At 45.7% G+C, this 24565-nt stretch overlaps 2 protein-coding genes across 4 annotated transcripts in view; both read left to right on the top strand.

The window, feature by feature from the left end:
* Past1 (putative achaete scute target 1) overlaps positions 1–7405 on the top strand; it is a 42537-nt gene extending 35132 nt beyond the window's left edge. Inside the window, exon 2 of the mRNA XM_077666440.1 lies at positions 6275–7405. Coding sequence (XP_077522566.1) covers positions 6275–6973 — 699 coding nt within the window. The 3' untranslated portion in view covers positions 6974–7405. The remainder of the gene's footprint in view (positions 1–6274) is intronic.
* A 3816-nt stretch (positions 7406–11221) lies between these two features.
* Positions 11222–24565, top strand: part of LOC144133366 (uncharacterized) — a 23419-nt gene continuing 10075 nt past the window's right edge. For 2 of the 3 annotated variants that reach the window (XM_077666439.1, XM_077666438.1), the window contains exons 1-5: positions 11222–11436; positions 12292–12364; positions 14511–14632; positions 18373–18516; positions 22245–22346. In XM_077666439.1, coding sequence (XP_077522565.1) covers positions 11329–11436; positions 12292–12364; positions 14511–14632; positions 18373–18516; positions 22245–22346 — 549 coding nt within the window. In that variant the 5' untranslated portion in view covers positions 11222–11328. The remainder of the gene's footprint in view (positions 11437–12291; positions 12365–14510; positions 14633–18372; positions 18517–22244; positions 22347–24565) is intronic. The other variant, XM_077666437.1, reaches the window with a different exon arrangement.

The following is a 24565-nucleotide window of genomic DNA, read 5'->3' as shown; positions in this document are numbered from 1 at the left end:
TTAACTCTATTTCATCGGTACGAGGGATGAATTCGGTCGGGGAAAAAAAATTAACTGTACGGGCATGGGAAGCCCTTGACTTCTGCGTTATAAGTAACAGCAGGGCAGCCGATGCAGTGGCATGCGTATGTTGTACTTATCACTTGTCACTCTACGTCTGTACGAACACATATGTCAAGCTGGCGGCAGTGTCTAAAATACGAGGGAAGTTTTTAGCTGACGTTGACCTTCTGGGGCGATGGTGGATTAAACGTTTCCATTTAAATGTCACAGGCACCGCAGACTTGTGTGTGGGGGGTTCGGAGTTCGATCCCCAGTGCTGTCGGGTATACCCACCGGTTTTCCGTTGGGTATACAAATGTTCCCCTGGCCTGGCGCTTGGCCCACCTTGTGTGGAATGCTTGAAAAAAAAAATGGCTCTTTGAGCTCACTTTGCATGGATCGAAAACGCCTTGTGCCGTGGAACTCTTCATAATTCATAATTGATTTGACACAGGTGGAGCAGTTGCCGATAACAGACCCCGCCTGTACATTTAACACAGCCGCCAAGCTTTGGGGAATGTTAATTTTGTTGTTGGTGTCGTCGTGCTCATGAGAAGGGGAAATTAATCGCTTGGTCATTTTAGATGGGGTATTCATTTATTCATCTAGTCATACTGTTAGCCTGATCACAGGCTGTTACAGGAAAAGGTGAAATTGAAGCCCAAAAAAATACAGGAACAAATATAATATTGCGTTTATATGCGTATTGGGCGTTATATTGTGTGTTGCATGGATATATTGCGCGTTAAAGTCGACTACACGCCAACCTTTAGTGCACATTAAAAAAAAAAGAAAGCTGCACCGATCAGGAAAGATGACGCCCGTATGGAAGAAAGAAAAATAGTGGCACTAACCTTTTTTTGTGTCTGTGCATAATAGGAAAATATTTCATACAGTGGTTTGTGCTCTTTGATGACTCATGTACTCGAGCGTTTGCCGACCATAGTTTGTGTATCCTCGGGGTACTGGCGTGCCACCGAGAATGATGTCGTGCGTTGCACGTTAGCTTCGCCACAATCATCATCATCATCGTCATCATCATAATCCAGATTGCGTCCCCTGCAGGACAGCGGTCCAGCCCTCCAATTCATCGCAATTTGTCGGCTTCCTGTGGAAATTACGTGCATTTGTGGACAAAACATACCCCCCATTCCTTTGTCTTCCGAAGCTTGCCGCTTTGGGGGCGCCACCTGACTGGGCCGGTCACGACAGCTAGAGGGCTTTGTCAGGTGGCGCCCCCATGCAGAGCGGCACGCTTCGGATTGAGAGGGGGGGTCTCTTACTTTTGCCCACGACTGTGCACTACACCCTTTACAAGCAAATTTTCTAATCTCTATTCCGCTGGAAATAATTGGAAATTTGTTAGTGTACTTGAAATCAACGCAAATGGTTATAAAATAAGCAGCACTCTTTCTATTAACGGCCAAGTGATAGTAGTAGCGGCAACACTAGTACCAGTAGCAGTAGTAGTAGTTGCATTACCATATCAGCTGCAGTTGTAGAATTAGTAGTATTAGTTGTAGGAGTATTGGTGCCATCAGCAGCAGTAGTAGTAGCAGAAGTGATAGAAATATTGCTAGTAGGAAAGCAGCTCCCAGTAGTAGTAGTAGAAGGATTGGATTGTAAAACATTTATTGCGTCGAGAGCAGGTTGCAGGAGACACATGCTAGGTGGCCGCTAGCCCATGGCTGGCGGCGACCTCATTGGCCGGCTCGATTGCCCGTACTTGAATCTTATAGGGTCCGAGCTGACCAGCACGGCCTCCCACCGCTCGGGAGAAGGAAGGGAGCTGTATCAACTCCGCCGGAGGCGGATCATTTGCGCAGTTCCAGAGAATATCTGGAAAAGCAGCGCTGAACAGACGAGGACAGAGACGAGGCGACAAGGACGGGCGCTGAAGTATTGTCGCCTCGTCTCTGTCCTCGTCTGTTCAGCGCTGCTTTTCCAGAAAACTATGTACCAACACGCCCAACTCGCCGCATTATCCAGAGAATATGGTCGCATGTGGCCCTGTCACCACATTTATGGCAGTTTGGGAAGATAAAAAATAAATATTGTTTTTTTGGGGAAAGGAAATGGCGCAGTATCTGTCTCACATCTCGGCGGACACCTGAACCGCGCCGTAAGGGAAGGGATAAAGGAGGGAGTGAAAGAGGAAAAGGAGAGAGGTGCCGTAGTGGAGGGCTCCGGAATACTTTCGGCCACCTGGGGATCTTTAACGTGCACTGACATCGCACAGCACACGGGCTCTCTTAGCGTTTCGCCTCCATCGAAGCGCAGCCGCCGCGGTCGGGTTCGAACCCGGGTACTCCGGATCAGTAGCCGAGCGCCCTAGCCACTGAGCCACCGCGGCGGGTAGTCGGAAGATGACATCCTATAACGGGTACGTGATGCTATGTCGCGCCGCGTTTCAGCGTTGCCAAGCTCGCCGCCGCATTGGCGTGAGTTGCGGGAACATGCTCACGTGCGCGCCCTTTTAAAAGCCTCTCTCTCTCTCTCTCCATTTTCCATTTCCCCTCCCGGGCGTTCTCCGAGTGTCGTCAGCGCCGCGCCGAACCGGTTCGCTCGGGGTATATTGTACGCTCTAAATGTCTGGATGCCTTCCAAGCCGCCGGCCTGCCTCTTCGTGGGTGTTGCACAAACTATGTATGAGGAAGGGAGGGCCTCCGGACAGCGCCTTGAGAAGGACGTCGCACGTGCAGACAGCTGGGCCGAGCGAGCCTTTGCCCCGAAGCGCGCGAAAATGAGTTTTCTCGGAAAAGAAAGAAAGCCGCCCCAGCTACGCGAGCGGTTCAGTAGATGTGGCTCATGTAAATGCGGGCGTAGTTACGAAGTGACTCTCCCCTTCCGGGGTCGTTTTTTAAGCGGAAAGAATGCGCAAGGGGGGCGATTGATTGTGAAATAGCCGTTGCGGAAAGCTTGCTATAGTGTTGAGTTGCGCTTTCTCATTTGACCGAACGATAAGGCGCTGTCGTCGGCTACTATATCTGCGGGCAGGTGGTGACAAAGTGGCTGTTTTAGAAATCGGTTTAACAGAAGATTCCTGAGGGAGATCAGCGCGGAGCTCCGGGGGTATTCCACTATTTTTTTTTTTTTTAGTGTCAAAGCTCTATTGCGATGGGTAAACCCCGAGCGAGACCTTGCGATGTATGTGGTTTCGTGCCAGATAAATAAACAAATGAATAAACAAATTGGGTATTTCCGCAACTGCATGGGTTTCAAACGGATCAGCTTCCATGGCCTGTGCACGAGAGCGCTATGCCATCGCCGCAGCCGATCATGCCTCGTGTTAAACTGCAGCAGACTTTCGCGCTGTGCATATTGCACGTCGTCGTCTTCGTGAGCTGATACTGCTATCAAACCAATATACACATTCTCGCGCTGTGCATTGCACAACGTCTTCTTCATCAGCTAATACTACTATCGAACTAATATCGTCGCCAGATGTGCTGACGACCTAGCAAAGCAAAATCATGAGCCAACCAGGCTAAACACTACTCGGTTTAACTACCGTCAAAACGCTATCACTTTTTTCGCTACGTAAATGATGGAACACTGCTTCGCAGCAGTAATCGTTATTATATTCATTCATTCATTCATTCATTCATTCATTCATTCATTCATTCATTCATTCATTCATTCATTCATTCATTCATTCATTCAACGAAGCTGTCCTTGTACCTTCTGGCTTAGGCTGTGCGCGAGTGTGGCGTTGGGAACTAGGCAGCGGTGCCGATTTTTGCTGTGGGCATGGAAATTTGCCCATTGCCCTGTCATACTCGGAGCGACGCGCCCTTATAAAAAAATTTTGATTGACACAGGTTTGCTGCTGTCCGAGAGCCAATCTCATCATTCCGTTCTTTGGAGTTATTTTCGCTTCCTGCAGTCGTTTCTTGACCCGCCGCGGTGGCTCAGTGGTTAAGGCGCTCGACTACTGATCCGGAGTTCCCGGGTTCGAACCCGACCGCGGCGGCTGCGTTTTTATGGAGGCAAAACGCTAAGACGCCCGTGTGCTGTGCGATGTCAGTGCACGTTAAAGATCCCCAGGTGGTCGAAATTATTCCGGAGCCCTCCACTACGGCACCTCTTCCTTTCTTCTTTCACTCCCTCCTTCATCCCTTCCCTTACGGCGCGGTTCAGGTGTCCAACGATATATGAGACAGATACTGCGCCATTTCCTTTCCCCCAAAACCAATTATTATTATTATTAGTCGCTTCTTTCTTGCGTTTTAATCCTTTCTGCGAATGTTGGGAAAATTGTGCGATTTTCTTTGCAGCCGTATCGCAGCGCTCTGGTGTATGCTGCTGGTTAACTATACTCCCCTTTTTTGAAACCTGCCCTACTTTGGTGGAATCTGCTAAACGCGTTGGATTCCTTGGAGCGTGCATTTCATGGCTATGCTCTTCTGGGGCAACGCTGTTGAGAAGCGTTGAGCCGTACACATGCATGGCGGTGTGCATTAAACGGCCATTATTGTTTTCTCAATTTCATCCGCCCACCTAACTGTCTGCCGCCCCCTGGTACGCTTAACTTCTCTTGGAATCCACTCCGTTACCCTTAAGGACCAGCGGTTGTTTTGCCTTCGCATTACACTCCCCGCCCAAACCCATTTCTTCCTCTTGATTTCGACTAGGATGTCATTAACACGCGCTTGTTCCCTCACCCACTCTGCCCACTTCCGGTCTCTGAACGTTACACCTATCATTTTCCTTTCCATAGCTCAGTGCGTTGTGCTTAACTTAAGCTGAACCCTTTTCGTTAGCTTCCACGTTTCTGTCCCATGGGCGCAGCTGGCAAAGGACACGGTTAATTGGAGAGACATGGGAGAGGCCTTTGCCCTGCAGTGGGTGTAGTCAGGCTGGTGACGATGACGATGATTGTATTCGGGGCAAAAATGCAGTAATTTGGTGATGCGAGTTTTTGAGTCGATGCGAAACGAGAAGGGTCATCTAGTTTCCGTGCCTGCAGGCTAATGCCGTGTCGCGATATCCACAATTAGAAGGGGGGGGGCTTTTGTATTTCAGAATTTGGGCAGCTGTTCTCGCGAGTCTGACGCGTCTGATTTGCGTAATACGGGCTTTCTTTCCACGCGTACGCGATTTGACGTCACCTGACTAAATAGTTGGGCGCTGGCACGTTTTCAAGTTCATTGCATAGTCATGTTGCTTGTAAAGCTGCCTCTGCCTCTCGTTAGAATACAGCGTCTTTGGACGGCTTCTCTTATGCTTACAGGTACCACATTTTCTGCTCAGCCTCCTGAATGGAGCGCGATAGCCGAAGGCTGTCGTGTACTGGCGCTCACGTGTCAGCAGCCTGCTGTGTGGATTTTTGGCTAGGTCATGTCACTTCTGGTCCTATGCCGACAGAACTGTTTTACAGACACGAACGTAACTCAAATGTGCTCAGCGTGAGTGTTGTGTTCTCATTCATAACGGAACTTCCGAAACGGTCTTAACTGGCTTCACCATCTCAGCCGAAGGCTGGAGAATGGTTATTTTGAACTTATGGTCGTCTTTGGCTATGCTGATAAAACTAGTCCAGTCAGTCTGTATTGCTTCGGATCGGTACAGCACGCAGTGTTATGCACAGGGTGTGCAATGTTATTCAGTGCATGCGCACTCTGTATCTGGCTCGGCAGACGTCTTGGTTAAGCTATATGCTTAAAGATTTCGCTTGCCTAACGTGGTCTAACTTACATTTGTTTGAATTTATTTCAACTAATATGAAACACCTCGTGTATGTAGCCTGTATCCCCACCACGGAGCGTGGTCAGCGAGGGACCGGTTGACCACTTATCAGAGTTACCGGCTTACCCACCGGCCGACAGGTCCCTATATCCCGCACGCACGAAATCTCCTGACGCCAGCTTCAAACGTACGCTTTCCCGAATCCCGCTGTTCTCTCTACCCACCCTCTACTCTCCCAGCTGCAGATTCTGCGGCGGGCAAGCTACCCTATTCCACACATGATGTGCATGGGCTTGCCCTATCACCACCTTCGGCTTAATCATTACCGATTGAGGAGTAGTGAGAGACTGCGCTGCGCAGCTCGAAGCCGAGTCTCGGCTCCTCCGACGGGCTGGCTGGCTCGCCGAGGCGCATAAGCTCTTGGCCATCCGGCGGAGTTGCTTTATGCTCTGCCCTTCCCACTCAGCTAATAAAGTTTGTCTCTCCGTTTCTGTCTTCGATAGCGTTCTCACGCCTTTTCCTCTTTTTTTTTCCCCGTCCGCAGGTGCACGCGCACATCATCAGCTCGCTGCGCAAGGAGATGCCGTCCATGTTCGGCAAGGACAGCAAGAAGAAGGAGCTCATCAAGGGCCTCAACAACCTGTACGCCGAGATCCAGCGCGAGCAGCAGATCTCGCCGGGCGACTTCCCGGACCTGCGCGAGATGCAGGAGAAGCTGGCGCAGCACGACTTCACCAAGTTCCACGCGCTCAAGCCGCGGCTGCTGGAGACCGTCGACCGGATGCTGGCCGAGGACATCGCGCAGCTCATGGCCATGATCCCGCACGAGCAGACCGAGCAGCGGGAGGAGGCCGTCGTCAAGGGGGGCGCCTTCGACGGGCTCGAGCAGAGCCCGTTCGGCTACGGCCGCGGCGAGGGCGTGGACGCGGGCTCCCTGGAGCCGGACTGGATCGTGGCCCGGGAGCGGTTCAAGTACGACGAGCTGTTCAACGCGCTGGGCCCCGTGGACGGCAAGATATCGGGCGCCGCGGCCAAGGGCGAGATGGTCAAGAGCAAGCTGCCCAACTCGGTGCTGGGCAAGGTCTGGAAGCTGTCGGACCTGGACAAGGACGGCATGCTGGACGCCGACGAGTTCGCGCTAGCCATGCACCTCATCAGCGTCAAGGTGGCGGGACACGACCTGCCCCTCGAGTTGCCCGAGCACCTGGTGCCACCGTCGAAACGGCCATTCGCGGCCGCTTAGCTGAGGAAGAATAAAAGAGAAGTTGCTGTTTTGTGCATACACGGCGGCAGTCGCGGGGCCGCCGGGGTACACCCTATGCTGCCTGGTGTACGCCACCACGTCCATCATGACGGAGTGGTGTACATCTGCGCAGCTTAAGAAGAAGAAAACAGTCGTTGCCTGCGGCACTTAAAAAGTGCGTTCCGGGAGCAACTTTATCGCGCGCACTCTGTCACGAAGTTGATGAAGAAGATCACGTTGAGCGTGTGTGCGACCTTGTTGTTTTGTGTGGAGCGTACCTGCTTAACGTGTCTAAGCCTTTGCTGCCTTTTTCACTTCGAGAAAGAGAGAGTCGGTCGGCCCATCTATGGAGACGAGACGGGTAGCGCCGGTGCCTTTGCGCGCGTCTGGGTCCACGTTTGAATAAAAAAAAAGGAAGGTGTACGTGTCGCACTGAGCTTGTCCGTGTTGTGTATGTAGACCCGCACGACTGCCTTGGCGTAGGGCGGGCGCGCAGGCAGGTGTTACGCAAGTGCTGTCTCCACACCGGGCGTGTACTGCGGAAGACGAGAGCTTGCGCATGCCTCCTCTTCGCGTACGTGTCCACAAGGCATGCACTTTGACTTGCACATGATGCGCAGAGCAAACAAAGAAAAAGGTTTATGATTCTGAGTGCAGCTCTACAGCGGGAGCAGTAGGTTTCTTGCCCGAAAAACTAGCGTGGCGTTCATGTCAAGCTGCTGCTGTTGTGTTCTCGAGAATGTGGCACTTACTCCAAAGCGCACTGACCACACAGCGAAGAATGTTGTGCCCACAGAAACATGGCACATATCCGAGAGGAACATGTGCCACGCATGCAGTGGAGATTGTTGGATCATCGAGAACATTGGCACATCAACGAGGGGGTACAAGCATGCTTTGACAAAAGTGTGAGAAGCATACAAACTGCCTTTTTTGGTAGGGTGCAAGGGGGCGAGTTATAGGCACCGAGGGTGCATTTTTTTTTTACCGTGATAGAAACGATGGCTGCTCGAGCAAGAATTGTTTTGCTGATGTCATCAAACTGTGAAACACAAACCTTTGCTATTTGATAAAAGTCGACAAAATTATGAAGGTACGATGTCGCCATTGTCGATGGATGGATACGGCTGAACCCTTTATATCGGGCGGTGGCTCAAGCCACCTAGCCATGACTTATGAAAAAATTTTTACTCTTGTCTTGATTTTAGCCACCAATCAGATAACCTTCGCTTGGTAGCTTCTACCCGCTTAAAATCCACTTTCCCTTCACTACCCCTAAACCCCAATGCCTTGGGTAAGTCATCCCCGCTGCCTTCCACTGTAGGGTGAATCCCTTTACAGAAAAGTATCAAGTGTTCAGCCGTTTCCTCCTCCTCACCGCACGCAACGCACAACGTGTCTATCTCGTGGTACCTGACTCTCAAACAACAAAGAGCTTCCCCTACAATTATCACAGATATTTTCTTTGGCAATTTCCTGCTTAAAAATCCTGTATGTTCCCAGTGCTGATTTCTTCAGCAATCCTGTTTTCCACAGAGCTCTCTCTGTTTCTTTAACCTTTTTCTTAACTGATAATTGCTGATTTGCCCCCCTACTGCTGTCCAGATATTTGCTTGTCAATTTTGTCCAGATATTTGCTTGTCAATTCGCACTCGAGCGCCTTCTCTTGACTGTGTGCACTCACAGCAAAACAACGTTAATAGCAAAAGTATTCCTGTGACGCGATTTTACTACTACTAGCGTGTAGCTTCACTGAGTACCGCCTCTGGGGCGCTTCGACGTAATCGATATCTCTATGAGGGGCTTTCTTCAGAAAAAAAAAATGGTTTTGGCGTCGTCATTTGTCGTTGATATTTGTCGGTGGAGCGCCAGTATAATTCGGAAATCGCGCTTGTTACTGCGGAAAGTGACGTAATCAGTACACATTTATGTTGCTTCTCTGGTTGCGACATCCCTCCTAGTCATCGTACTGGATAAACGGTAAGTGTAAAGTTAGACTGAAAAGAGCTCCTTTTGGCGAAGAGTTAATGCACGGAGTTCATCTCCTTCAGTCGTCATCATCCCGAAATGTTGCTTGATAATAATAATTGGTTTTTGGGGAAAGGAAATGGCGCAGTATCTGTCTCATATGTCGTTGGACACCTGAACCGCGCCGTAAGGGAAGGGATGAAGGAGGGAGTGAAAGAAGAAAGATGAGCGGAGTTTCGCTACTCGAGCTAGCGTCTTCGCAAAAGCAGCCAGGCTGCATGGCTTGCTTCTCAGTCGTGTAATGTAACACTTATAGCTCCCCTTAAGCGCTAAATCTCTGTTAAGGTAAGGAGAACCCTTGACTCCGCCTTCCAATTCCAAGACCTTTTGGTCTTTGGGAAATCGTAAGAGGTCTGCGATACGAGTGAGAAGCAAACCGTGCAGCCCGGTTACTTTTGGCAAAGTCTGTACGTTTTAGAGTTATCAAGGTATGTATAGAGGCCCCTGAAAATAAAGCAGTACAGTACCTAAAGTGCTCCAACAGAAAAAATATATATATATATATATATATTGCTAAAAATAATCGCATCGTTATGTATGGTTCATTTTTACTCTGAGTGAGCCCATGCGAAACTTCATAGTGCTAAAGACAGTGATCGATGTTATATATACGATGTCGCTCAGGGTGGATTGCACACTGCATTTAAAGCCTTCAGAAAACCCTCTGATGCTGGCGGATGGTCTAAACCTGCATATACGTACACGTGTTATGCAAGGTATCACGTTCACTTGGCTTGATTCACACCGTCCACTTGCCCTACAGCGCAAGGGACTTGGCAACTCGCGTCATGGCTAACGTACTCTTAAAGGGGCTGTGAAGGGGGCTCTAATAAAGTTCCGGCATGCCTGGGATATTGAAGCATGCCGCTTCACGAATAGTGTCCAGCAAGGATTTTTTAAATGCGCTTAGTAGAAGCTGAGTTATCTGTAGTTAAAATTTGAATTTCATCGTCTTCGCGCCTTTTCCTCTCGTCACTTTTTGCACGCTGGAAGGTAGGCGCTCCTTCGCCGACACACCTCTGGGAGCGGAGCTTCCCGACGCGCCGGAGATAAGCGGCTTATTGGCCGCGGCCACGGTAGCTGCCTGACGTCTGAAAGAATCTAACCAATGGCCACCTTTCACCTTGTCTACGCAGATGCGGGGGACGGAGGAGGGTGCGAGCATGAAAAAGTCGCCGGGAAGGGCTCGCCAACTTTGACGCGTGATTGTGGGTCGTCTGCTGCGTGTAGAAGAGTATTATATGGCTCTGGTTTTAATGGCAACGCAGTGCAGTGATTGAGTTAATGTGCTCTCCTCGGAAGGCGTTTCAGAGCCCCTTTAACGGTGCAAAAATTTTAAACTGCATCTGCAGAATACGAGGTAATCAGCGGTAAAATTATGACCACGGAATCTGTGCGACAAAATGCCCTGTCCATTCGTGACATGCGAGTTGATCTCAGTGTGGCCATCGTTCTCTGGAAAGTCGTGGAAATTCAACCGTGGCATTAAAAAAACGGCGCTATTCACGCCGCATGATTACCGTTCAATTCAAATCTGGGCGATTCAGGGAGCGGAGTCCACAAAATAAACGCTTCAACACCAGTGTGAGAGCGCTCTCGAGTTCCTCCTGGGCCGACCTCACAGGTCTGGTGACGGCTGGTTCTTCTCTGTTCGTAGTTGCGGCAATGCTGCAGTAGATAGCGCGCGTTTTACCCCTCAGCTGAGGAGGCCCAGACGTCGGAGCATCGGTTTAAAAACAGCTCCGGGCAAGCAAAGGTAAACAGCGAGGGAGTAATTATAGCTGTCTCACAAAGCTGGCGCTAAATCGAGAGAACAGGAAAATAATCGAGTATACTGGCTCCAGCGTAAGATGTCGCGACAATTTTCGCCAGTCTTTTGCTGTTTTGTGCAAAACTTGGCTATTGCAATCATTGCGCTACCTGCATAAATACCTCAAGGAAAACACTGCGGCTGCTGCACCTAGTTGGCTGTTGCAAATGGTTTCAAACCTACTGAAAAGCGAGGTCAACGTCCTGACCACGACCTACTGGTTCTGACGGAGCAGCGACAGGCACTTCTGAGAATGTACGACCTATTGAATTCGTACGTGCCACCTTGTTGAGGGATGCTGCTCTAAACAATTTTAGTGCCCTGCCAGTGCTCAAGGATATCTTTACTACATTGCTTCAAGGTAAAAAGAAAGTACTCCTTGAGCTCGTACGTCCAGAGGTAGTGGTGATATGATAGCTCCTTGCATCTCTCCACGTCTTTGTAAGCGGGAGCGGTTTGGTTAGAAATGTTCCCGTTTGACAGCTGTAATGTGACCTGACAGGTTAATCGAAAAAGCATGGGCACTTCGCGTCAGGATTTTTCCTCTCTATTCGAGATGGTGGCAGCTAGCGGGCTTTGCCCCGTACCTTCCGAGATAAACGTTCTCGATGATTCGGGGCCCTGTGTGAGTGCTTTAACCGGTTTCAACTTTCGGAGTGCTGTGGTGTTGACCTGTATTCAGCGCGTTTCTGGAATAAACAGTGAATACATTTGCTCGAAGATGGAGTTTCGTAGTGTAAAAATCCACGCGATGGTGTATATGTGATAAATGTACCGTGTTAGTAGCTTTGTGTGATTGTTAGTTCGTTTCGAACGTAGATTCACACTCGTGTGAAGTACGTCGGTATCATAAACACCATTGCATTAAGCGTTAGTAAACTAAGCAAGCTCTGACAGGTTGTGCACTCAGACTGCATGAATAACTGTTTTTATTGTTCAAAACGGATTTGAAACCGCCATTCGTCATGACGATGCATAGTGCGACGTGCTATCATTTCGTGCACCTTGAAGGCTGTCAGATTCTTTGTATACATCTGGCTATAAAGCGCTGTTAGAAAATCGTCTACAATGTATGCATATTTTTCGACGAGTTCGCCACGATAACAACCTTACGTGGGATCTCTACATACTGCTTTTTATAACCATTTTTTCAAGAGTTTTCATATCTTGAAATTCTGGCCCTTTTTCTTTCAGTTTCCGATTTGTATTTGAGTTACTATAGCTGTCTTGTGCATTCACCCGAAACGAATGTCGCTTTCAAAATGCAATTTGCAGGCCCTTGTGCATGTTACTTGACTAGGTTCTTTGACTGTCTGTTAATATATATATATATATATATATATATATATATATATATATATATATATATATATATATATATATATATATATATATATATATATATATATATATATATATATATATATATATTCTTTGCTGACAGTACCTCCTTACTATGCTTGTGTTTCTTTGAATGCAGGATGAAAGCCTTTTAGATGTCCTGCACCAACTTGAAGCCTTGGTGACAGGAGATCTAGCCTCAACTTCAAAAGGTGAACACTGCACAACTGCATGAAGAATTCTTCTTAATGAGCTGTGTGTTTGTCTCACGCAAATAAGGTACCACCCAAGAATGTAAATTCCTTTTCTGTTGGCAGCACTGGGCATGCATGGGCTATGAAAGGTCACTATATACTTTTAGGATTTAATCCACGACAGTAATGAAGTTGTTAAGACATTTTGCTGCTTGGTGTGAGGTCACACATTCTCTTCTCAGCTCTACATGACGGCCAAGGCTACGGTGTGAGGAGCATAATAATTTGTTTATTGACTTGAAATTCTCTCCAGTTGATGTCTTGCTTATGAACGGCTTGATAGCAGCGAGATTGAAAAGTGTGGAAGAGTGGGACACTTGTGTTCAGTTTAGGAATAGGATTGAATTATTGGGTTCTGGAGACACTATATAGTAGGAGAACCCAGTGGTTCCGATGAATTTAAGCCTCGCCCCGTTTAATGTCCCTTGAATCGTATCAAGATTTCCATTTTGCATGGATGGATGGATGGATACGGCTGAACCCTTTAAATCGGGCGGTGGCTCAAGCCACCTAGCCATGTCTTGTGAAATTTTACTCCTGTCTTGCTTTTAGCCACCAATCAGATAACCTTCGCTTGGTTACTTCTAACCTCTTAAAATCCACTTTCCCTTCACTACCCCTAAACCCCAATGCCTTGGGTAAGTCATCCCCGCTGCTTTCCACTGTAGGGTGAAGCCCTTTACAGAAAAGTATCAAGTGTTCAGCCGTTTCCTCCTCCTCTCCGCACGCAGTGCACAAAGTGTCTATCTCATGGTACCTGACTCTATAAGTCTTAGTCCGCAAAACTCCAGTCCTGGCCTCAAACAACAAAGAGCTTCCCCTACAATTATCATAGATATTTTCTTTGGACAATTTCCTGTTTAAAGGTCCGGTATGTTCCCAGTGCCAATTTCGTCAGCATCCCTGTTTTCCACAGAGCTCTCTCTGTTTCTTTAACCTTTTTCTTAACCGATAATTGCTGATTTGCCCCCCTACTGCTGTCCAGATATTTGCTTGTCAATTTTCTAGTTCGCTTTCTCCATTTCGTGTCAACATTCTTTATATACAGGTATCTGAAAACTTTCCTAGCCCACTGCTTTTCCTCCATCTTTCTCAATCGTTCCTCAAATGCTATCTTACTGCTAGCCTCACTGCTCTCGAAAGACGCCCATCCCATATCATTCTGTACCGCCTGATTTGATGTATTGCCATGTGCTCCCAAAGCTAACCTCCCTACTCCCCGTTGTTTAATTTCTAGCCTTGCTTGAACATCTGGCCTCATACACAGGGCCGCACTGCCGAAGGTCAGACTAAGGACCATCAACCCTTTCCAGATCCCTCTTACCACTTCATTCCTATTGTAATTCCACAGTGCCCTATTTTTCATGACAGCTGCATTCCTGCTAGCTTTATTCATTACATATTTTTCATGCCCTGTCAGATACTCAGCACTGTTATTTATCCACACCCCAAGATACTTGTACTCATTCACAACGTTTAGCACGAACTCCTGTATTCTATGCTCGCCGCCCTCTTCATTAAATATCATGACTGCAGATTTTTCCTTACTATACTTGAAGCCTAATCTATCTCCCTCTGTACTGCATATGTCTAACAACTTCTGCAGGTCTTCCTTGTTGTCAGCCATTATCACTATATCGTCCGCATATATTAGTCCCGGTAATGTCTGTTTAATCCATTCCTCTTGCTTGAGAAAAGATACGTTGAAGCCTAGTCCGCTCCCCTCTAGCTTGGTCTCCAACCCTTGCTGGTACAACATGAACAACAAAGGGGACAGAGGACATCCTTGCCTAAGCCCCCGCTGTATCTCTACAGGCCCTGATGCATTTTTTTTCTGGGAAGGGCTGCCCTCTGGATGCCAGGAGGTGCAACATGGCAATATGTCATCCTTCTCCGTGCGTACGGTTGCATAAGTGAACTGTACGAGAGGAGTGTTTAGCAGGAATTGAAAATTCTAAATGTGCCTGTTATTTCTGGCAAGTTCACCTTCTTGTATGTGATGTGCTTTGAATCTGGCCCTTCTGTCCATATACTGTCATCCTTGTGTGTGGTTTACATTCAAGCTCTTCAAATGAGTCCCACAATGTTACGTTGCACATTGCAGGGTTCAAGCCGTCTTCAAACTTAGTTGCAATGCTGGTGATTGGCTGGCTAGTGGCGCGAAGGAATGCACTGGAGATCCTGCTGGAAAGAATCATCTCTCCTACAGGCACTGTTGTAACCAAGGTGAGATCTGAAACTGTGCGCAGTTTGTTTCAATCGTTCTTGTTGGCAACCTGTGTGTAAGCTACCACAAAAAACATACAAAAATTAGTAGTTACTTTATCACATTGCCCACATTATGTCCGAAGTTTAAGATGCTTTTTTCGTGTAGCATCTGCATTCATAAAACCTTGCGACATTTCAGCTGGGTGTTTAATGGTAACTACTTACTACTGCCAGTATTACTGGTCTACATGAAAACGAACTCCTGTGGGCTCCTCTGACCTTGAAGTTTAGCACTGTTGTCAGGCAACTCCAGTTAAGAAAGAGCATTTGGAATGAAGCAAAACGCAGTTGGAACCAACTGGAATCCGACTGGTTCGAATTGGCTTCAAATGTGTGTTAGCCTGTTGCAACTGGTTTTTTCTGAACGGGACATTCCATGAACCTCACAGCTGCCTGGAGACAGGTGCATCTGGGGGTTATTTGGAGAGGCCTCTGTCATGCTATGGACTAAACCTGGCTGAAACTGATGATGATTATGATGGTGACAGGAATGTTATTAGATGTCATTATGGGCGGCCGGCAGTTAGCAAATTTTGGGAAAACTGGTCTAGTGGAGTTGTATTAGCTGTGCCGAGCCACCGGCATGATCTGGCTATTTTGCTCAGTGGGAATAAAAAGAGATTTGTCAAAAATAGCTTAAACAGAGCTATTTTGATTTGTGTGCTTTGGTTACAAGAGTAGCCATGGCACAAAGTTTGTAGTAAACTTGGTGGTGTGAAGCCAGGTTTGCGCAGACAGGCAAACTTGACAGACATTTCTACACAAAGTTCGAACGAAGCTCTGATGGAAGAAGTTTTTTCATTAACTTTGAAGGAAGATGCTGGCAGTGACAATTGAGCAATTTTGTGTTCAGTAGTTGTAGTGATCGAGGAATCGAATTTATACTTTTCAAATAAGCATAATGTAAATGTTCTCATGTGGTAAACAATCCTTACAAAATGTGGAAATGCCCACTTGTTGTGCGGTTTCAATGCTGATCAAAGAACCTAGGGTGAACTACATTCATCCCGGACGCTCCACCATGTCATTCCTCTTAGCTGACAAGCTCCATCTGGATTTTAAACGTCATGTACCATAAAATCCTTACAGTTTAATTCAACTGTTTCTTGGTATCACATTTTGTGTTGAATCGAAGCCCACAAGGGCACAGACAGAAGGCACAAGGGTCTGTCTCTGACTCACAGCTACACTTGTTATAGTGAAATATGTGTGCCAAAGTTAATCAGAGTTTGCACGTGATTTCGTAGTGTACCATCATAGTGTGGTACTATGGCGTCTCACGGCAAGATCAGAAATAAAAAACAATAAAAATTAGGGAACGATCAGACATCTGCTGTGACAGGTTTGTGAAAGCAGTTAGATTTACCCTTGATAGTTACTTGGATGATTTTACTTTAAGCCCTTAAGCCCTTTCAAGACCCTTTCAAGAGTGGTCATTTCCCAGCCAACTGGGAGGATGTTTTAATTGGCGAGTGGGTTGCTGCTACAATTTTGAACTACATGACGTTATGGCATCAATGTCATTTTCCTTGGAAGCAGTCCATCTTTCAGCCATTGCCTTAAAATAAAGAAAATGGCATTTTTTAAAAATCACTTTGCATTGCCACTGCAGCCATTGTGGGCTGACCACTGTTGTGCTAATTAACTGGGCAGGGAACGAGAGAGTAATGTTAATTCTGCAGTAATGAGGGAAAAGGTAAGAACGCTAGCCAGAGTGATACAGTACACCAAAATACACCAAAGATTGCCCTGATACATAGTCTATCACAGAGCTAACTTGCATGCATTTTTTTTTTTCATATGCAGCACGTAATGTGCTGGGCTTTTTTAATTGCTGTCATCGCAACATTGTGATTATTATGCCCTGAAATTTGTTGTGAAGTGTGGTGCATTTTATTATTCCCTTTAAAGCAGTTTCAGTTTGATTTCACTTCCTCTTTTTATTTTGTCATAATTTTTGTCGACATAAGCAAATGTTAGTTTGCTGTTGTCAGTAAGGTTTTGTTGAATATGCATACATTGGATGGTCTCAACTAGTTTGAAGCAACACATATTTTTTTTCTATTTGGCAGATCACTACATGACAGGTAAACTACATGGCTATGCACAACATGTAGAATTCACAAACAGAGCTAACGTAATCATCCTTTTTTTGTTGCAGTGGCTTCTTTATCTGCCTACGTGCTGAGAAAGCAGCTTTAATGGGATGCTTTAATGTGATGTTTTAATGTTAGCCGTGTCCAGATGTGTGCTATCTGTCGTTCATCTGTATTTTATCAGTATAAAAGTGCGTAGCATGTTAAGAGTCTAACCCAACTATTGCACTTAAGTAATTCAATAATTACATCTAATGTATTCAAACCAACAAGTCACTTGTATCGAAATGAGTTTCAGTAGGGCTCCTAATACTTTATTGGATGAATAATTTTTATGTGCTAAAGGGAACATTGTAGTCTGTGAGGCATGATGCAGTGGAAGGCTTCAGTTTGGTCTTCTTATTGGTGGACTCCTAGATGGTGCGCACGCCCACAGTAGCATGTGAATACCACTTGTGAGGCTAGATGTGAGCTCTGCTAATCTAGTTACACATATCGTGTGCATTGCCTTTTTGCACAACAGGCGAGCAAAAATATGCCAATATATTTCTGATACTTTGACGCTTTGTTTCCTCGACAAGATAGTACGTGCGCGACGGGCAGTGGACTTTTATGCTGATAGCCACGGCTGGTGTATGTATTACGCGTGCATTTGATGAAGCAGTCAACATACAGTCAACATACAGTCAACATACATAATACGTGAAGCCTAAAGAGCATAAATAATTAGTTTAAGTGATGTGGAATATCAATTATGGGGAACCTCTTTAATATGCTCGTTATGTTAATGGGATTAGTGTTAGTTTGAGTAGTCGCAAGTTCGAATTAAGTGAAATCAAATCAACAAGGGTCCACTGCAGTATGTTTTCTGTAACAAAGAATCAGATGGGAATGCCCCAAGAAGGATGTTGATAGTAACTAAATCAGGACCAATTGGAAATTGAACGTATTCAGCATACTTTTTAATATGAAACCCTATAATACAACATTGTATGCAAATGACCTGCTGAATGTTTATTTGGTGGGCCCTACGAGATGTTTATGAAGAAAGCCAACTGTCACCGTAACCAAAGAGTATACGGGATGTATTTTCTTTTTAATTTGTGGGGTTGATCAAAGGTGGATTAACAGTGTAATTATTTTTTCACCTTAAGATTAATTGATTAGAAAGCAGGAGAAAAAATGACCACATGCTGCCAGTGGGATACAAACCTACAACCTAGGAACTTTGCGTCCGGTGCTCTACACTATCAAGGTTAGCATACACACAGCATAAATATACCGGAAAGCAGGACACTGGACAGCTGTCACGATAGCTCAGTTGGCACAACACCGGACGCGAAATTCGGAGGTTGTGCTTTTGGATCCCGCCAGTGGCATGTAGCTGTTTTTTTTTTTTGCTTTCTAATCAATTATCTTTAAGCGATAAAATAATGACTGTTGGCTTCCTTCACGTATGTCACAATTGAGCCCCCTTTTTCCTTCCCTTGTCTGCTCAACTGCAAGATGTTTAGTCACACAAAAGTGAAGGCTTCACTAAAAGTGATTATTTGAAGGTACAACCTGAAGTGACTGAAGTGACTGCATTGGCGTGTGCTGCAGAAACCAGAGCTGTCGCAGCAGCCGCAGCCGCAGCAGACCGATGGGATCAGTCAGGATGCCTGCCGTCTGGCATGGTCCCGCCTGCGCTTGAGCCTTAAGAGCCTTGCGGCCGCCATGCAGCAGCACGCCTACCTCTTACACCAGGTTAGCGCTGGTGGCACTGGGGTTTGCAGCTCATTTGGTGGTCGTACAAACCAATGAAACTCTCTTGGCCAAACTCCAGAAGGATTTTAACTTTTTTAGGTGCTGCTTGTTATCTCAAACGAAAGCAAATATTTTTCCACCTAAATTGTATATTCAAGTCTTAAGTTTGCATCACAAATCAAGAACTGTTAATTTCCTGCTGCCACTTACAAAAAAATTTGTGTACAAAGCCTCACATTGGTTGGGAATTGCGAAAATTTAAATAACAGGACTTGTTAAATAAATATCTCAGAGCTAGTGGAATCACTTTTATTTTGAAGATTCATATGGTTCTAGAAACCGGCAGAAAAATAATTATTTATTACTGGTGAAAAATCTGTTTGCATGAGCATGGTGAACAACATGCTATGAAGCTCAATTTTTTTTTTTGAGGAATATATTGTATAGTAATATATTGTATGCTGCATCTGCTAGTTTGCTTAAAAAGTTACCTTATTTGAGATACAAAGGGCTATAAATTTGCATGAGACACTAAATTACTCAGAGGTATTACTCATAGGTATCTTTGGCTACAGCCCCATTTCAATTAAAACCAAAAAAATGTAGAAAAAAGGTACCTTAATGGCCCGTAAGAATTTAACTAGTTTGGCTTCAGTTGTTTTTGCATAATATGGGAACTAATTAAGGTACACTGAAACTAATTACATTTTTAGAAACAGGAAGAAGAGACACATATACACACCTAATTTCATTATGATATGATTAATAATAAAAGTGTTCATTTCAACACCCATAGCTCCCCTTAAGGGAGGAAACTTTTCGCTGTTTATGCATGAACGGTAACTAAGTTCAGCACAGATATGTCACTTTTTATGTTGATTTTAGAACTGCTTTTTGTTTTAAGCTAGCTGGTATAGCTTGTGAGTAATTACAGTTAAAACAATAATGAAGTCGTCCCCAGGGCATTGGCTAATTAAGGAGGAAGTGCGCAAGTTTTTTGTGTCGGCGTGTTCATAAAGCACTGCTCTGGTCAATACAGCTATTAGTTCTTTTTTTAGATGTCCCATACTCATGCAAATAAATGTTAAACTCCAGCATGCATATATACACGAAAACGTTTCTAGAAGAAATCGCTTTCGCCTATCGCACATGTACTTAGATAAAACGAGAATCGCACTCAGCAATGTCTCAGGACTCACGCGCAATAAACAGAATCATTCTGCAGTCATTCTTTACGGAATGCCAAAGAGATGAGTGATAACATATGCAGAAAAAGTGAGAAACTAATGGAGGCCTGTTCATCTGATTTCTCCTCTTTGTGGTGATACTAAGATTGTGGCACTCTGTCTTCATAAACCAGCTGAATTCGTGGTATGCTCGCACAAACAGAAGCGTGATTTGATCGCAACCTTTGGCGACCACTCATTAAAAAACTGCATGCCATAAATTTTTACCATTGGACAGATGAAGGCCGAAGACTTACTGAAGAAAGCAATTTGAAAAGTCGGAAAATTTGACCAATTTAGCCATTTTATTTTCCGCGGCCCCTCTTAATGGGAATGCTCAGGAAAGAGTTGGAATTTTTTATTCTTGTGCTTTCTGTAGCCAGCATGGTGTGCTTTTTGTGCTGTTCTTCACCGTGAGTTGGATTGATTTCATCATTCTTATGCCACGAGAAGCAGACAGTGTTGTCTGTGTTCACATCTCATTGGCTGGCAATGAGTTTAGTCAGGAATTAGAACATAAGTTTTCCTGATTTGGGACACCTTTTTATGCATGAAGAGAACCTAATCAATGAAATGTGATCTTAAATGTAAGAAGGAAGGGACTCAAGAAAGTTATGTGCACTGGTTAACATCCGTGGATCTCCAGAAATGCGTTTCAGCCTTTAAATGTACACCAAGGACAAGTATGAGTTGGTCTCTATTGGTAGGGTACGTACCACATTTTAATCAAAAAGACACCTCTCTCACTGAAAACAGCTTTTATAAACTAGAAACAACGAAAAAATTAAATAAAGGGGTTGCTATCACCGGTTGATTTCAAAAGTGAAATACTTGTGTTGACACGAGTTTTTGGGCGTGGATCCTGAAAACTATGCTGCAGCACCATTCACTTCAAATTGATGGCAACTGTTTTTTCCGGTGAGGACGTCACGAGTTTTAACTGACTAGCAGGAAGATTTTGAAATCCAATTTTCTCGTTGATAAGTGCATCTTTTGCTGCCAGCCATGCATCAACACAGCCTGAAAAAGCCACACAGAATCAATTTTTAGTGAGAGTTATGATTGGATAGAGCTGTAATTGGTGTCAATTTAATAAGAAATATCATAGACAATGCAGCAATAGTCACAGCACATGGACGCACATTAACATAATGTTGGGTCCCAAGCCATGCCGGCATAGGTGGTAATGAAATAGCCGACCTGTGTGCTACATGAGCTCGCAGAGGAAAAATAGAAAAAGTAAGTATTTTGCATAAAGATTGCTTGAAGCTGGTTGAAGAATGGCAGGCAACTTGGGATAATGAAACCAGCAATAATCTGCACTTGGTAAAGCCGGCCTCTGGCAAATGGAAGTTGTGTCAGCACCAGGAATGCTTAATTGAAGTTTTCTATTGCTGCCTTCACATCGGACATACACACCTTACACGTAACACCGTATTCATGAAACGAGGAAGCCCTCTTTGTGGACTATGTGGCGAAGTATTAACAGTAAACTGTTTATATTATTTTCGTGCATAAGACTCGGGAAATTTGTAGCAAATACATTCCTTTCCACCTCAACTTACCCTTAGGAGAGAATGCACAGTAAACTTATTGCAAGTTGTTAGGTTCCTAAAAGAAAGGGCAGTTTTATAAACAAACTCTAGCAAATCAAGAAACAGTAGTGTGTCAGCACGACAGTAATTTTTCCTACCCTGAATTGGCACATGATGGCCTTAGTTGCTTATGTGGCATGAAACCCATAGCAAACAAACAAACAAACATTGAGAAGGAAAATTATAAAATAATTATAGAATAATAAAAATCTACACTCTGTGTTTTTTGTGTGTTATGCAATGCCTTCCTTAACTCAAAATACATTCGACTGACATCATTCACTTGCACTTGCCTTTTTGATATTTGGTGCCCATCTCTCTTGTGGCTAGGTTAGAAACTTCTGTCTTCACACCGCATTGACAGAGCCGCCGAGTAAACGTAAACGAACCATGGAACATCTCAAATATCGGTGCCTCAAAGAAAAAAAATCCCTCTTATTAAGATTGCTTGAACTCAGATGTTTGAAATGAAGAAAAAAATTCTGAAATTTCTCTGTGAGGTTATAGAATGAATGGGTTGAAAGCTGCTTATGGTAAAAGCCTGTCATAAAAGAGACATAAGAATTGAGTGGGGGCAGTCATTATATCACTGACAATGTCTGTCGTCTCAATTATATCTGTTACCTCTTGCTATCTGTGCTGCTGTTATACCATGCCAGAGTGTGGAGTTTCAGTGCCACCTAATATTGCAGTGCGGTTGCAACATAGGAGCAGAAATGAATTGGTATGTGCAAAGGGCGTTGTATCAAATTCTGAGTTGCGTGAAGCTGAAGGTATCATTGAATATACTTGTACAGAGTCAGGCTTACACCCTGAATGCTGTTATACCGAATGATACCTGCGTTTATTTGATTCTTTGGTTTATGAGGGCTCAAAACTTGACTGTGTTCTCTTCACTTTCGTGTAGGCACATCAATGGCTACCACGGGGCGGCCAGCAGCAGTGTGCTCTGAAGGCTTACCTTCGCTGGACACGCGAAGACCAGGCCCATCTGTGGCAGGCACTACTGGTAAGTTATTTTCCACAAATAGCACCAACAAGACTGAGATTCACTGCTATGGACGCTGGTTTATTTCACGTTTTCAGGCTCACTGCAAAACTGACATCTCCCATTTTATTACTTTGGCTCATGAATGCCACAGGTCGATGTTGATAGTATAGCAGTAACTTTTTGCCATAAATCAGTTAATTGCAGTTGGACAGACTGGCATCCAACATTGACGTGCTTATGAGGAAAAAAAATGGCTGGCGGATTAGCATTGTAAGCATGAAATATTGTGCGAAAGCATGGTTTTTTGCAGGTGGTCACCACCGCCACATACCTCAGAATGCAATTGAGGTGTCCACTGACCGAGGGAGCCAGATACCTGCCTTTTCTTTTCTAAACATGAAGGGACTCTAAACCTTCGGCTGGTTTTGAGAAAAAGAAAGGTGCATAACTGCCTCAGTTTGTAGGTGGATGCCACTGCATACTCACAGCATGATTGAGGTTTCCATTCCACTGCTGGCATTCTTTGTCGGATTCTGCAGAGCGTCTACATGCTGCCTTCCTCTGCTTACTTGTTGGTGGTCCTGGCGTTCTTCCTCGGTTCCACGGGACCATGCTTCAGACAGACACACACCGCTGAAACCCAGAAGTGCGGCTAGAAGTGCTTTCACACTAAAGTGTACATACAAATGGAGCAAAAGTGTTTAATATATTGTGATGAAGAAGACGACGAACTGTGCAGTGGCACGGCAGGAGCGCTCGCGCTAGGCCAGCAGCCATTAAATCATCTCATTGCCATCGATCATCGGGTTTCTTTCTTCGGCTAGCCACCACGTAACATTTGGTGGAGCTTGCGGGGTACCATAGACATCCTGGTCCGGGGAGCTTCGGCATCCTGCGTCAGCCGTGGTCGTCAGCCGTGAGTTCTTGGCGTGCGTTGCTCGGCCGTGCCTCAGGCTTTCAGACTCGAACCGACCTCGCCGTTGTTCCCCCCCGCCCTGTCCCCTGCCCAGCCCGCTCAACACGACGAACTGAACCCGACGCAAGGACCTGACCTATCGACCTCACCGACCCGAGATGCCGCTTACACCTGAAGACACCGTTCCCCTGCCCAGGCCGTTCGGCGCTTCCTGGGGCCTCGACCGTCGGCTCTTGGCGACCTGTGGCCCGGAAGCTTCAAGACCAGGAATCATTCAGCCATCTCATTGATCGTGGCGGCCAGCACCTCACCCCTTTCTCGTTCCTGTCCAACCATCCTCTTAAGCCCGTAACCACTTCGCGCGTCTCTTTGTCACCGATCGGGACGATCGCTCGGTGGCCCCGGGTAGTGTCACAAAGAAGACGACGAACTGTGCAGTGTGGGCAGGAGCGCTCGTGCTAGGCCAGCAGCCATTAAATCATCTCATTGCCATCAATCATCATGTCTTTTTCTTCGGCTGGCCGCCACGTGACGATATTTCCTGCACACAGAGAATATTGTGCTTATTGGCATTTGCCAAAGGAAAGTTAGAAAATGGTTATGAGGAAAGGGAGAGTAGCTGACCCCTATTGTGATGGACACCTCAACTGGGCCATGAGGGAAGGGATGAAGGAGGCAGTGAAAGACCGCATAGTGGAGGGCTCTGGATGGATTTTAACCAATAGGGGTTCTTACACCGATATCGTGTAGCTGTTTTGCATTTCGCTAATGCTTGTGGAACATTTACTGAGGTTAGCCATTGGGTAAAAGCGTAGCAGAGTAATGTTTCACAACTGGCAAAACTTACACAATGAATAAACCATGTTTAGGATGGCCATGCACAGTTGCCATAATGAAAGATGAAGTGAGTCTCAGCCACCGCATTTGCCCACAGTGGTTGATGATTTCTTGAGGACTGTGTGTGCAACTTGATATCAGCATTATTGTGCTGGAAACAATCTGAGCATTGTCATGAAGGCCACTTTGTTCTATTTTGTTCTACTTTGTGAAAGTTTGCTTGCACCTAATGGGCGAGTTTGAGGCAAAAGGTGGAAATTGTGTAGATACCACTGGTAACGAAACATAGGTCACTTCTACAAGCAGTTAAATTGCCAGTGTGTGCAGTGACTACGCATGAGTGTGTCTTCACAGAAAATAATTCCAGCTGCTGCTTTCAGCAGGCAAAGTGATTCCCATTTTTCTTAGGCACAAGAAATGGGTGAGCCTTCTGAATTTCTTGGAACCCAGGAGAGTGTGTCCTGTCTGAACTCTGCCTCACAGC

Source organism: Amblyomma americanum, chromosome 5, assembly GCF_052857255.1.
Source record: "Amblyomma americanum isolate KBUSLIRL-KWMA chromosome 5, ASM5285725v1, whole genome shotgun sequence".
Lineage (NCBI taxonomy): Eukaryota > Metazoa > Arthropoda > Arachnida > Ixodida > Ixodidae > Amblyomma > Amblyomma americanum.
This window is presented reverse-complemented; position numbering and strand designations above follow the sequence as displayed.